This window comes from Ovis canadensis, chromosome 19 (genome assembly GCF_042477335.2).
Source record: "Ovis canadensis isolate MfBH-ARS-UI-01 breed Bighorn chromosome 19, ARS-UI_OviCan_v2, whole genome shotgun sequence".
In the NCBI taxonomy this organism is placed as follows: domain Eukaryota; kingdom Metazoa; phylum Chordata; class Mammalia; order Artiodactyla; family Bovidae; genus Ovis; species Ovis canadensis.
The window spans coordinates 25,848,297-25,863,890 of record NC_091263.1 but is presented as its reverse complement, the minus strand read 5'-3'; the positions used below and the strand labels follow the sequence as shown (position 1 = coordinate 25,863,890).

At 45.7% G+C, this 15,594-nt stretch overlaps 1 protein-coding gene across 1 annotated transcript in view; it reads right to left on the bottom strand.

The window, feature by feature from the left end:
• ITGA9 (integrin subunit alpha 9) overlaps nt 1-15,594 on the bottom strand; it is a 368,409-nt gene that overhangs the window by 23,640 nt on the left and 329,175 nt on the right. The window contains exon 26 of the mRNA XM_069561451.1: nt 12,052-12,153. Coding sequence (XP_069417552.1) covers nt 12,052-12,153 — 102 coding nt within the window. The remainder of the gene's footprint in view (nt 1-12,051; nt 12,154-15,594) is intronic.

The window sequence follows — 15,594 nt, the reverse complement described above, 5'->3', positions numbered from 1 at the left end:
AGGGTCTGAGCAGCCGGCAGTTCTAAGAAGCCGTATCTTAGACAAAAGTCAAAGGAATAGCAGCTTGGACCACAGAGAGAGGCAGGAAGCACTGACAATCCAGTTGGTTGCCACCATTAATAAGCAGGATGATCCTGCTAAAATCCTTTATTTTAAATCAAAAGAAAAAGTGTTGAATCAGTCCACGGTATTTTTTAAAATGAAAGCACAGTCGATTTAAAATATTACATTTGTTTCTGGTATACAGCATGGTGATTCAGTATTTTTACAAATGATATGCCATTAAAAGTTATTAAAAGATAATGTCTATAATTACTTGTGCTACACAATATATCCGTACTGCTTATCTATTTCATACATAGTTGTTTCTTAATCTCATCCCTGGCACCTCTTTAAATATCTCTTCTCCCCATCCCCAATTATTGCTTAGGGTCAAGCCTGAGCTTCTCTCACCAGTATTATTTCAGGAGCCTTGGAGGAGCCTCTTTGCTGTTAAGAGTTGCTTTCCTAAAGCACAGGTCTCAACACATCACTTCTCAGTTTATACTATAGATGGTGTCCCTTTATACTGAATTTACAATTCAGAGTATGTGTTATGTGTGCGTGCTCAGTCGCATCTGACTCTTTGTGACCCCATGGACTATAGCCCACCAGGCTCCTCTGTCCATGAGATTTTCCAGGCAAGACTACTGGAGCGGGTTGCCATTTCCTTCTCCAGGAGATCTTCCTGACCCAAGGATTAAACCTGTGTCTCCTACATTGGCAGGCAGATTCTTTACCACTGAGCCACCTGGGAAGCTCCCACTAGGGAGTTAGGCAGGCCTGTTAAAACAGTGTTTTTCTCAAATTTTAACTGTGTAAGACTCATATGAGGAATCTACTTAAAATGCAGATTCTGAACGAATGGGTCTAGGTTGGGGCCTGAGGATCCACATTTTGGTTACACTCACTGGTCATACTGATACTGATGGACCACATTTTGAGTAGAAAGGGGCTAGAAAATACTCCAGGATGCTGTAGAAAGGACATGAAATCATCTTTTGCCTGACTCCCAAGTCTTACATGATAATAAATGGGAAAAATGATACATGCTATAAAGTTATATGAAAAAATCATTATCAATTTAACATATATAAAACTTCAGCTTTGCAGAAAAAGTAGGAAGGTTTTAAAGTAAATAGGTGTTTTTTAATACCATGGGTTATTTTTTCCTTTTTCTTACTTTAACTATTTTTTAAGAGTTTCAGCATCTGGAAGCCAAGTTAAAAAAAAAATTAAAAGGAGAGACTCTGCTCCAACATCTTCTGTTCCAAGAAGACTGACTTACTCTGCTTTTCTCAGCAGGATTAATCATTCTCTGAGCTTTTGGAAACAACAATTGTCAACTTCTCTTAACAGAGAAAACCTGCGATAGCACCCCCATTTGTAAAACAGAAAAAACGTGGAGATTTTCTGTATCTAAAGAAGGTAGGCAGTTAAGAGTCCTGCCTGATCAGCCTCCCTTCCCAAGCCAGTCCCTTCTACTCTAGCCCCTGAACCAACTTAAGGGAACCCACCTTCCACAAGGGCTAGTTCTGAAACCACTGTGGAGCACTTCATCATCCCAGTTCTAAGTCCTCCTCACTCTGCAATGTAATGATGTATCTTCCTTTCTATGGACTCCAGTAAACTCTGAATTCTTACAGAACAAGGATTTGAATGCAGGTTCTCCTGTCACCTAGACCAAGGTAGTGATCCATTATGTGATTCATGAATGTGCCAACTAATAAATTCAATGTCCTTTCTGCCATAACATTAGATGAAGTATGACTATGATTCACTCTGCAACAAAAGAGAAGGAAAGATTTGAAGCTAGAGTTTCTGAGTGTGCTTTTCTTTTTTCTACTTCAAAAATAAATCGGCAAATGTTATTTCTTTTGAGAATCCTGGCCATCTATCCACCCCCCCCATCCGTCCATTTGTTTGTCTGTCCATCCATTGAACAAATGTATATATAGGACCTAGTATGTACCAGGCACTGTGGGGATCCTCTGATCAATAAAACAGGCAGTCTTTGCCCTCATGGAACTTCCAGCTTACAGAGAATACTTGCCAGTTTAGACACATAAATGCAAAATTATAATTTGGAAACTGCCCCCAAGGAGAGGTTCATGGTTAGAAAAGACTCTAAGATAAGCATGGCAGTCAGTAAGAAATTTTTGAGGGACTGCCTGAGCTGAGAGTTAAAGCATAAGCAGAAGTTAACTAGTCAAAGAGGGATAGGAAGAGGGATAGGAACCACATTCCAAAAAGGAACAGCACGTGAAAAACCTCTATGGCAGGAGACAGCTTAGCAGGGGTGAGAAACTGCCAGCAGACAGCACAGTTGGAGCAAACGGAATGAGTAAGAAGCCAAGGGAAGATGATCAAGATGAAGCTGGAGCAACACGGAAGGGCTGGAGACTGTTAAGAAGTATATGCTTTACATTAAAGAACCATGTGACTTCCATCTGAAAACTGGCCTCATATAGCTTTTCGATGGCTGCACTAAATCAAGCCAAACCTGCAGTTATTTTGATCATAATTTCTAATTCCTAAATAACTTGGTTTAATAGGTTAGTTTTCTTTTCATAAAACACTGAAATTCAAGCTTCTGATTCTCCTTTATTTACTTAGAGAATCACTCCAAAAAGCAATGTAGACCCTCTTTTGTCTTCCTGAGGCACAGACGGCTTTGAGAATTCCTTATAAATAACCCTTAAGAATCATCATATTCATTCATAAAACTATCTTGAGAAAATTGTTAATAAGTATAGGAGGAATAAGGGATGCTTTAAATACTGCATTACAGATACTGTGGAATTAAACCTAAAAAACCAGAGAGATTTCTATGCTTTATCTTAAGCATGAGAAGCCAATGAAAGTTTTTAATTAGGGAGTGACATAGTTTGCATTTTGCAAAGAGCACTGTGGCTGCAAAATGAATATAGGTTAGCAAGGAGAACTTTGTGTGGGGGATCAAGGAACAGACCCAGTACGAAGGCTGTAAAGGAAGTGGTATCACCAGGGGAGATCCACACTCCCAACATAACAGGAAGTAACGAGAAAGGAGGAAAAAGACTGAGGCTGAGGGGGAGCCTGCAGGTTTCAGAGGGTGGCGGGAAGGAGGCCGAGAGATGGAGCGGCAGAAGTTCTGATCAGCGAAGGGATAAATGATCGCACAGTAGCAGACTGAGGCTGGGGGGCTTGTGTGTCAGGTGTTGACCAATAAAACATAAGAGAATTGAGGAGCCCGAGGATCTGCCTGGCTCAGCAGATTCCTAGAGGAGGACAGCCATGGGGCAGGGGCAATGGTAGGCCCACAGGCTGGGCATCCTACCTGCTGCTATAAACTTGAACGCACCTGAGGCTAGCAAGCTGGCATCAGAGAACCAACTTTCAGTCTGGGGCAGCTGGCAAGCCTAAACCACAGCACTTGATTCACTTGCAGGTTTCTGGAAACTTTTATGTTTTGACCACTGTAAATATGCTTAATGTCATAGCTGGAAATGCTCAGGTCTCCAAAAGGCCTGAGAACATGACCAAAATAGAGTACAGCTGTCCCAGGGCTGGCTGGACAGGGGGCTTCTAGGGCTGAGGGGACAGCTCAGCATCAGCAACACCCAACGGGAATCTCAGCTCCAGCCCCCCTGGCTGAAGGTCAATTACAAGGGCAAGATGCTTTCCATAATCGACATCACACACAGGTCTCACAGAGGGAAGGAATGTATGTAAAACAAAAAGTGGGGAAAGAAGAACATCTGGAACAAGGAAATGCCATTTTCACCTGCTTCTAATTACATCTAACAGTGGGGGAGGGGGCAGGGAGAAAGGGCTGTGGGAGCTGGAGGAAATGTTCTTAGCGGAACCACATCTTAAATCGCTCTCAGAACAGAGCCTTCAGAAAGCAGACCAGCTCAGGGGAGTCTGAAGACTCAGACTTACGGAGATGACATCAATGAACAGAAAATAAATTGCATTTGGCAAGCTGGTTGTTGCAAGTCTGTGCTGTGATAAACAAAGATGTCAAACTTGCCCCTGGCTGCTAGGTTTCAGGAATTCCTTACTCTGTTAGAATTTGCAGAGGGATGAGCTAGACTGGTGCTAATTCCCTAATTGTTAAGAATGGGTCACATTTGTTGAGAACTTACTGTGTGCCAGACATTGTGGTGAGAGGTTTTATATCTATTACTCCTGAGAAACCTCATGATCGTTCTTTAAAGGGCGGGGGAGGGGGGGTGGGGGGGACATAGCTCCTTTGCCGCAGGCTAAGGAGGGCCCTCGATGAGTGCTAATTCTCTTGATGAGTAGCTGTGCATCTGGTTAGGGACCAGGCCACAACAGGAAGAGTTCCAGAATCAACAGACCACTAAGTTAGAACATGATGTGCTTCTGAGGTCACTGGAGCCAAGGGTCTCTCTGAAGACGACAGGCCAGTTGCTTACCACCCATGGCTATGTTTCCTACCAATCTGCCAGGAGTGGTGCTCCACTGTGTGTGGGCCAGACAACGGGACAGCTCGGGCCTCAGGAGCACAGGATGAAAGGAGCCTCGGGCTTGCAAACAGTGGGCCTTACGCCAGACCTGGCTCTTTCACTGATAAGCTTCAGCATCTCAGGCTGTCATCTGGGGGCCTCAGTTTCCTCATCAGAGAGTCAAAGCACTAATATTATGCTCACAGGGCAACGTGAGTGTGTCAGGCGATAACCACATCAAATGCCAGCACATCACCAGAACTGAGCATAAATGAACAAAAATGAAGTCATTAAGCAAAACGGGGCACAGAAAGACACGTCGAGCCGCGCCCCCAGGGTGTGGGTGGAGACCAGTGACACCTGTGTTCACCGCTGCTGGCTCCTCGCTCCCATCTCTCAGGTCCCTCGATCCGTTCCCTACATCCAATCCCAGCTTTACACGCATTCACCTCTAGTGGGTGGCACTGTCAGAGGCTGCATTCCCTCAGGGCATGGGGAGATGGGGAGGATCTTGGTGCTCAGTATCTCCTGGGCAGCCTCTGGCCAGTGGCTGACACACAACAGGAGGGAGAAAGCCTAGCTCCCTTGCTTCAGAGTAGGAGAACTCTGAAGTATTGAGTTCCAGAGCTCTGCTGAGCCTGAGGCCCCTGGAATCCCACTTTTGTTTCCCTCGTTCTCTTTCCCTATCCTATCTCCTCACTTCTTTCCCCATCTCACTGGGAACACTTCCTTTAAAAAAATTCTTGTACCCACATCCTCATCTGAGGGTCTGCTTCTTGAGACTCTATCCTAAGACACCATCGGACTCTACCTGCAGGCTGACCTTCCCCCCGTCCACTTAGAAAATGCCTTCAGTATGTGTTCAGGGGTCATTCCTTCCATGCAGCTTGTCCTAACCTCTCCAATGCAGGCTTTCCCAACACAAAACCACACAGTGTCTGTATAAGTGTGTGTGCTCAAGCATGTGTGTCTGCACACACGTGTGTACAGTGTTTACCCCTGTTTGTGCTGTGGAAGTCTTGAGGCTAATTTTTTTTTCTCATTCATGTTTATTGGAGGTCCAGTTCATGTCTAAAGAATTTGAAGGATGGGACAGCAGCCTTGCCCTAAATACAGCCTTCCATAGCAGTGGTTTCCTAGCTCCATAGAGCCCAGGGGTTTGGTGAGGGCATGTAGAGGCCCCTCAGAGAAAACAGAGATACAAATGGGGTGAGTTACAGGCACCCTACCTCTGACTCAACCAAAGCACATTTCAATTTAGAAATGGGTTCTGTTGTTTGAAGAAATGATAATGATAAGCATGATGACAGCTGGAAACCACTGTTTTAGAGTAAACTGATCATGACTCTTGAGGTTTTGAGGGAGGGAGAAGCTATTCTTCACTTGGTTCCTCCCATCCTTGACCATCTCTTTATGCAGTGGGCGTGTGTGTTTAGTCTCTCAGTCATGTCCGACTCTTTGCAACCCCTTGGACTGTAGCCCATCAGGCTCCTCTGTCCATGGGATTTTTCGGGCAAGAATACTGCAGTGGGTTGCAATTTTCCTCCTCTAGTGGATCTTCCTGACCTAGGGACTGAACCCATGTCTCCCACGTCTCCTGCATTGCAGGTAGATTCTTTACCAGCTTCCCCATCAGAGAAGCCTTAGGCAACGGGACCCACTATTAACTAACTGCCCACGTGGATGTTACCAGGCGAGGGGCTTTGTATCAAGATGTCTTTTGATTCCTCCCAACCCCTTAGGTCCAGTACTCTTGCCTGGAAAATCCCATGGATGGAGTAGCCTGGTAGGCTGAAGTCCATGGAGTTGCTAAGAGTCAGACATGACTGAGCGACTTCACTTTCACTTTTCACTTTCATGCATTGGAGAAGGAAATGGCAACCCACTCCAGTGTTCTTGCCTGGAGAATCCCAGGATGGGGGAGTCTGGTGGGCTGCTGTCTATGGGGTTGCACAGAGTTGGACACGACTGAAGCGACTTAGCAGCAGCAGCCACCCCTAGGACAGATACTCTACACATGACTGGCACAGACTGCTAGACCTCTACTGATATAAATCTACCTGTCCACTTCTATCTACTTGGCCACCATCATTTCTAGCAAGTGATGGTCACAACTTTCCTGTAGCCCCCTACAATCTACTGTCCACACAGTAGCCTATGATGGTACAGAGAGGGAGGTGGGAGGGGGGTTCAGGATGGGGAACACGTGTACACCCATGGCGGATTCATGTTGATGTATGGAAAAACCAATACAATATTGTAAAGTAATTAGCCTCCAATTAAAATAAATAAATTTATTAAAAAATACATTGGATCAGGCCATTCCTTGCTCAAAACAAATGCTTGCAACAGTTTCCCTTTGTAACTGCCCCCTGGTGTTATATGGTGTGACCCCGCCTACGTCTCCCGTCATGGATGTCTTCACCACTCACCAGGTGCTGCTCCCTGCTGTTGCAGCCTTGAACACGCCAAGCTATTTGGGTCTTCACACAGCTCTCCCTTCTCTCTGGGACACTCTTCCCTGTGCTTGGCAAGCTAATTCCTCCTCCCTCTCTAGATTTCAGCTTCTTTGGAGAAATATTCTTTAGATTTCCCTCAATCTAGAGGAGGTTACTCCCTTGGAACTCACCTCAGTTTGGAAAAAAAAAACAACAAAAACCAAACAACAATGCTGTTTGCTTCTCTTTTTACTGTCTGTCACCCCCTCGTTAGCTCTGGGAGGGCCTGAACCATGGCTATTTGGTTCCCCATTGCATTCTCAGTGCCTCATACGTTGCCTGGCCCATCGCAAGCCCCCAACAGAGTATTCATTCAGTGAAACTTCAAACAGTGACAAACAGCAAACTACACTGGGGTTTTCCTAAATTCCTTTTGATTAGAGCTTAATTCTCACATGGGGGTGGTGGGTGAAGGGAGAAGACTGCCTACCATCTTTTGATGATGACAGAGAATGGAGGTGTCTCTCTTCTTCTTCCTACCTCTTGATGTAACAAGAAGGAGAACTCTCTTGCTGGGTATAATGTAATTTTAACTGTAATTTGGCATGTAAATAGTAAAGTACAAGTCACAGTCTATTTGGTGACAGAAAACTGTCAGCTTGGTTCAAGAGGCAGTAAACAACAAAGGAACTACAGGCAGGACCTTCTGGAGTCTCTCATCTACCACCTCAGATGACGCCCTCTGGTTGAGATATGCTGGTGTGCATCTTGGCTTGGTGGGGGTAGCGGCAGGAAGCAGAATGGAGGGGAAATCTCCAGGGAGAAGAAACTAGCTTTCCCATGTTATAGATGAGAAAAGAGAGGCTCGCAGAGCTCACCTGATACCTGCAGTCACACCACTGGGCTGTGAGGGAGATGGGATTTGAGGGCAGGCTCTTCTAATTCCAAAGGGGGAAATACAGTGTTCCCTGTTCACAAAAAATAGGCCAAACTAGAAGGACTGACTTCCCAGAAGGGTCAAGACTGGGAAGTGAACTTGACCAGCTTCAGAGAAAATGAAGCTGGAACTTGCTGGCCTGATCAGTTCGGACATGAGAGGCAGGTTTATTCAGAAATGAAAGCAAGGCTGCAGCCAGAAGGCTCCTTCTAGAGTGTGGTTGAGAGTGAGCAGGGAAAGCCTCCACTGAGGTGAGGAGAGCCAGGTCCAGTCAGGAGGCACTGGCTGGGCCCCAAGGGAACCTGGCAATTATAACAGACTTTAAAACCAGTCAGTGTCCGTTCCAGGGTGGACACTTGCACTTGTCAAGGACCTTTTATCCAAGACTGCCCGGTGCCCTCTTGTATGACCGAGTGGCTGCAGAGCAGAGAAAAGAGCATGTGGATGGGACTCAAAAGTTCCAGACGCTATCCTTGGCTCAGCGACCTGAGATCCAGGGCAAGTCGCCTCTTTTTCCTAAGCATTAGAGGCTCTTTGTTCACTTGAGGAAAAAGGTCTGTGGTTGTAACTCAGGGAGGGCACAGTGGAATCTCTGGGGACTTGTAAAAATTATGACCTGTCTCCCCACCTGTAGGGTAAGGGATGGTGATGTCAGAGGACTGCGGAAGGGAGGTGACCAGCTCTTTGGACATATGGTTCCCATGGCAGTAGGAGAAGAAATTTGCCCTATCAAATCAGAAGGAGCTCATTCAAGCACGTTCATTCTTAAATCAAAGCCCAAAGCACAAACACTCCTCAACCACCCATGGACAAAAATTTGCAAATTCTCTTATCAACGGAACTGACAAAATGGTCTAAATGACTGAACAGAGACTAGCTCAGAAGAGAGCCCTCAATGAGCCAGGGATTAGATGGCCCCATGCTGCCTGTAGTGTTAAAGAAGCACATGGGAGGGGATGCTCGTCACTTTTTAGCATCCTTCCAGTGCTGGGAAATCCTCCTATGGGTGAGTCTTAGGGTGAGGGGGAGGCTGTACTACAATAGCCCAAAATGCCAGCCACCTGCTTTTCCTGGGGTGCCTGGTTCCCCAGACAGGGGCCTAACCTCAGCTAGCGAGAGGCTCCCACGTGACTCTAGAGCACGAGGCTGAGAGAAGCCAGGGAGGTAGTGCCCAGGGAACCACGCCAGACTCTCCCTGGGGCCTGCCCCAACCTGTGGTCCTGGCCCTGCAGGTTTCTCACATCCCCAGTCAGGCTCTCCAACCTTGCTGGCAATTCTGAGAGCTACCCAATACCATTCTAATCCATTCTGCTTCTGCTAAAAGGAGACAGACTCAGTCTCTCTTCCTGGCACCTAGAATCTCAACCTGGTGCCCACTCCACATGGCAATGACTTATTTATCCATTTGTGGATTTCCATGTTCATCACACATGTTGCTATTTCAAAGTATCGACAAAACAGATTTGCTCTGTAACTCACACAAGCCTCTCATATGGCCAGAGAAGAGTGTCTGGGGTGGCAGCTCTCGGTAGCAGAGCTGGTGTGCTGTAGATTCTTGGTTTGCCCCCAGGGAGTTTCTAGCCTCAGCTGTTGGCAGCTCTCCCAGAAAAGTAGAAAGCGTTGGGTTGGACATAATAGGAAATTCGGTGTATTATATTGGCACAGTCAGCACTGAACGTAGTCACTCAGACCTCGTCCAGAATTCTCAGGTCTGAGTCTGTACAAAGCCAGGTAAGCTGGTGTGGTTGGTCTTGGACACGTGGCTAACACTCTGCCCAGGAAGGGCACCTCAAATGTATTATTAATAAAAAAGGAAAATGCCTCAAACATCCAGTAACGTATTTCTAGCTATTCACCCATACGCTCCGTAAAGCGCTCCCCATACTATGGCATGAAAATAAGACACAATGAGTCCCAAGAAAATTATCTGTATTCCCTGTCAGTTGAATTTATCACCATGCACACTTTATGTGATTAAAAACCGATTGCTTTCCTTTTCTCACCCACACCCTGCTCACTACCAGCTGTAAATACACTTCCTGTTCATTCCAAGGCCATACAAATGTGGTGCCTGATCTCAAATCTTGTGAAATTCTGCCCGATTTAAATTTGGTGGCTAGCCTCTATGGAAATTTCCCTTCCAATGGATGATTGACAAAGTGCCAGGCATTTAGAAGAATCACGCAGGGAGGAACATGTTTGTTCTAAAAAGGCAATCCTTTCTACTCAGAAAGGATTTATTTTTTCCTGCCAGGAAAGTTGAGAACAGATTGTAGTACTTCATTTTGGCTCATGTATTGAAAGGCAAAGTCATGGAAAGGAGAAAGATGGGGGCACTGTGGAACTCTGAAGGATGTTCCTTTTTTCTTGGGAGTACTAGAAAAAAATCAGTTGAAAATGAGATCTCCTTCCAAAGAACTCCTGATAATGAAAATATCACCACAGTGCTCATAATGGAACAGTAGTTAATGGAAGCAGTATTTAGGGGGTGCACAGATGACTCAGAATCCAACAATGGGATGTCAGGCAATGTCTTTCTGGATCCCACAGCTCTATGTTTTAATCAAAGGCAATGCACCCATGATAGTTTTTTCATTTACCCAAGCGATTCCACCTGTAGGAAATCTGTTAATTACTTCCGTTAGCTCTTAATTGGGAACAGTGTGGTCTACCAGAACATTCTAAAGCTCTCCTGTTGGCCACGTTATCTCATCCTATAAAACTTTTTAACTGGAGCTGTGACAATGAGCAGTGACTCTGCACTCTTTTTCACTCCCCAGGTGAAGGTCTGGATTGGCAGTTAAATGCCCAACTGGCAGGGAGGCAAAGACAAAAGCCAACTCCAGATATTTTGATCTCCAGAAACAGTGACTCTAGGAGTGAAGGACTTCAGGATCATTCCACTCCATCCCATTCATTTTCTGTTATTTAAAATGACCAGGTGGACAATTTCTCGATGTGAGTCAGGGAATTTAAGTCTGCCTCTGACACTTCTTCCCTGATCTGGGCATGGAATACCCATGCTTTGGGGTAGCTCAAGATGGGAAGTGTCACAGCTGGGAATTCAGATAGGGGAGGGAAAGGGGTGGCCTTGGAAATATGGTCATTTTAAACAACAGAAAATGAATGGGATGGAGTGGAATGATCCTGAAGTCCTTCACTTCTAGAGTCACTGTTTCTGGAGATCAAAATATCTGGAGTTGGCTTTTGTCTTTTCCTCCCTGCCATTTGGTTCATGAAGGTCCTGGGGATTTATTTTCTATATGTACCCTTCCTAGCCAGCGTTTTGTAAGAGTCTCTTTGCTGTGATCCCCATCCTAACATTTAGACATGCGGTGTCTCCTCTGTTACTAGAAAATAAATTAACATGTTTTTCTTTGCAAGCAAATAATCTTTGTCAATTTTTCACTTCTGTAAATTTGTCACAGCAGTATTGACTCTTTCAAAAGAGGGTAAAGTCTTCCTGGAGAGAAGTAAATTCCAGGAAAAGGAGATGCAAAAAGCTAGCCATCACTGCCTAGCTTATTGGCAAATCCAGTTCAGAGGCTGCTGTTTTCCTTTCTATGTACCTAGGACCTGAGTCTGGGTGTCAAAGGATGCCCCTCCCCTCCTGCCCCTGAAAATAATAATGCAGCAGAATTCCAAGGCCACCCCTTTCCCTCCCCTATCTGAATTCCCAGCTGCGACACCTCCCATCTTGAGGCTGCTTGCCAACTACACTTCATAGAGGATATGGGGGCTAGGTAGAGAATGTTAGTCAACCAACTTGTGTTTAAACACTGTTTATCCATGGAGCAATGGGATTGGGAAGGCAGATGAGGTTTCAGGAAAAGGTCTGAGAAAGATAAAAAATAGTCTTGGTTCTAGAATGGAAATGCAATAAGCACTGTCAAGGGTACTTCCAGACAATTTCTCTTTTGGCTAGTCATGGCCAGGAGCTTTCACGTAACAGTATCCTGGAGAACAAGGCTATCACAATAAGAGCAGACCACAGATCCCCTTGGGGGGCCTGGAAGCCAAGGCAGGCAAGGTCATGGGTCTACCACAAAGCTGACATCTTGGCTTAGAGGCTGTTATTATCCTCAAATTCTAGCATTCAGTCTCCCAAGTCACCCAAATTCCTTCACCCTTGGAAGAGGGCTGTGTGTGATGGTGGGGGGCCGAAGGCGGGGGCTGTACTCACCGTCATCTCCTCTGGGTTCCCACTGGCTACCTCCACCACTCTCAGGGAAGGGTCCACTTTCACCTTGGCGTGGGTCATGAACTGGATGACAGATGAACTGTCCTGAGGATGAAACAGTATAACTCGCTGTAAGACTTTTCAGTCACAGTGACAGGGCCCGGAGATCCTAGGTGGAACTGAAATTCTAAGATTCCATGTGGACCAGACAGAAATTTCTATCACTGAATGAAGCAGAGATTTCCAGTCTCTCTCCTGAAGATTCTTGCATATCATAGTGGATGCTGAAAAGCTCTGGAGTTTTGCTGAGTCAACACATGCAGGCTTGTGTGCTGTGGTTTCCAAGCAGCAAGAGCCAGATATTTGGATCTTAGTATTGACATATTCCCCAAAGAGTAGAGAATAAATAAAGCTGTTGAATTGTGTACGATAAATCTAGGTCTGGGCTTTCACAGAAGGCATCTGATTTACATTTCCCAAGCATCTTCCTGCCTTGACCACAACCCTCAAACTCTCCACATGAGTTCCTTTTAATTCTTTCTTTGCTCTTAAATGAAGCTTTTGCGGTGGGGGGTGGGGTGGGGGGGTCAAAGCCCTTTAAGCGGGAAAGAGGGTACCAGACAGAGATGAGAAGGAGAAAGCATCTGGCTTGTAATAAGTCAATGGTCTGACAAGAAAGGGGCTGGGGGTGGTGGGGGAAGGAGGTTCGTCCCAGGTAAAACTCGGGCAGAGCCCATCAGCCATTGTGGGTAGAAGCTTTAGTGTGGGCTCAGATTTAAAGCTACTGATCCAGATAATCAGAGAATGGCTCCAAGGTAGGGATGGGGAAGGAGTCTGAAAGAAGAGAGGGGCTGGCAAAACTATGACTCAGGGAAGGGCCAGAACATCGAGCCAGCGGTCCAGATGCGGCTGCACTGACTACTGAGGGAGAAGCAGGCTGGCTCCCGTTGTGGAGCCAGAGGACAGCCAGCCAGAGCACTCTGCACCTAACCTGTGGAGGCAGCGAGGCTCTGCCAGAAAGGTGTCTTTCTGTATTTACTCAGGTGGCCTGCCACGCAAGGAGGCACGTATTGAGGCCAACTTTGGCCCATGTCCGGTTAAACCTGCCCCTGCAAAAGGAAAGAAGATAGCTGTCTCTACAGAAAACAGTTTCAAGGGGCTCAGCTCATCACTTCCAAAGAAACCACAAAGACCTTCTAGTGGGGACACCTGGGGATGCTCCCTGTGGAATTTACCTGGGAGTTACACACTAATTATTGTCCTTTTAAAAACAGCAATAAAACACATCTGAAATGCTTCTCACAAGCTTGTCACTCAAAAAAAAAAAAAAAAAAAAAAACCAAACCAAAAACTGCTTCAGTGAGCTCATATTGAGCAGTAAGTAATTTTCTATGCAGCAATCTTTCACTAGTTCTGTAGATCTGTGGTTTTATGGGTCTGGACATACTGTCTCTTCAATCTTGGACCACCATTCTCATCACCTTGGACATTGCTAATGACGACAATAATAGTGACGACTGTCAAAGGTAAAGGCTGAGCAGATTAGGAGCACGGAACAGATCTCTGGCAGTTGCAGAAAATAAACACTTTGAAAGAAATCGGAATCCTCAGATAATTAAAAAAATAAGATCCTACATTTCAAATAAATACTTGTTAAGGTCAAAGCAGTTAAACTGCAAATTCCCTTGTCTGGGGTCAGACCTTCAGATCAAAGGGAAATAAACAGAAGCGGCAGCCCAGCTGAACCCCAAGGCTGATGCTGCTCCATGTCCTTAGGGAGGCGAGGAGCCCCTGGAGCTCCCAGGGAGGTGTGGCTGGCTTTGGGCCTGACAGAGGCTTAACTCCACACTTGAGATTTCTTCTGGTTTCTGTAGAATATCTGCAAGGAAAATGGTCCTCCAACGACCACGTACGACACCCCATGGTTTCCTGCTGTCTTGGGGTATAGACTGCGCTGGATGGCCCATAGGGACAGCAGTCAGCAGGACATATTCCACGGTAAAGGGTTGCCACTGATCACAAAGAGAGAGATGCAGACACCAGGCCAGAGCTGGGGACAAGAAAGGCTTGAGGCTTTGTGATTCAGTATAAATGACTGACGCGCAAGCAGCAGCCATCTGCGTTGAGGGTGAAGAAGAAATGAGAGTGGCTTCCCACCATCAGTGCCGTATCAGGGCTCTGTCAACAGCGGCAAGTGTGGCACAGGCAATAAATCTGTCACCAGGGCCACTTGTCACGAAGAGGAATAGGATGGGTAAGTGTACAGATTCATAATCCCTCAACCTAAGCTGGGGACCCAGGCCAGGAAGGCACTTCCTGTGATGTGATATTCTGGAATCAAAGGGTGACCAGGGGTGGTTCATGTTGGGTCCTCTCCCAGCTCCATCCTGTTTAAAAGGAGAGAGAGCTACAACAGGGAAGCAGTGCCGTGTGTGTCCAACTTGCCCCTAATCAGTTTCCCTTCAAAGCACCCAGGGAAAGCAGAACTGTTCACAGCTCTCCACCAGCCAGAGACGGAAAGGGGGTAAAACATCCCATATCTCCTTTGCCTGTGACTTATCAGGCCAACATGTTGTTGCCATGCCTAATTAAAAAAATAACGCTAGAATGACTATTCTAAGGATATTCACTTATACACTGAGTGTTTTATACGGACTGACACATACAGTTTTTCCAAAGGAAAATAAAGAGAATCTCTGTGGCTAACATGCCTATTTTATCTCCACGATTGTTTTAAAATCAGTTTGTTGGATGCAGCCTTTCATACTAAGCAGCGCTTATGTGAAAATAAATTACAGTGAATTTGTATGATTTTTTAAACCACTTTTATAAACTCATAAAAGCAAAGTGATCTGAGATTCAAAAGGGGGAGTCTGTGAAACAAGATGTCATTTAAACAAGGGGTTGGCAATCTATGTTTCATGGGTCAAATCCACCCCTTTGCTGGTTTTTGTAAATAAAATTTTATTGAAACACAGTCACGCCCATTCATTTGAGTATGGTCTATGGCTGTTTTCACAACACGATGGCGGAGCTGAGCAATGGCAAGACACTGTATAGCCCACAGGGCCTAAAAAACTTACTGCTGGCCCTTTACAGAAAACCTTTGATCTAAAATGTGCAAGGTAAAGTCTGAGAACAACTTTCCTGATGGTCCAGAAGCTCAGACTCCGAGTTCCCAATGCAGGGGACTTGGGTTCGATCCCTGATTAGGGAACTAGCTCTCACATGCCACAACTAAGACCTGGCACAACCAAATAAATAAAAATAAATATTTAAAAAAATCTAAGAAACAACTGCGTAAACAAAACACCTGGGGTTCTTGCTTAAAAAGAGATGCTGACTTGGTAAGGCCTGAGTGGAGTCCAGGATTCTGCAGGTCTAAGAAGCTCCCAGGTGATGCTGACACTGTTGGTCCTCGGACCACACTTTGAATAACAAGGATCTGGTATGTTTCCCTGGCATTCTTCTGAAGCAGAATTACCCATGGTGCTGGCCAGGACAGTTTTAAAAGGGGCAGATAGAGTTTTTCCTGAGGAAACCAAT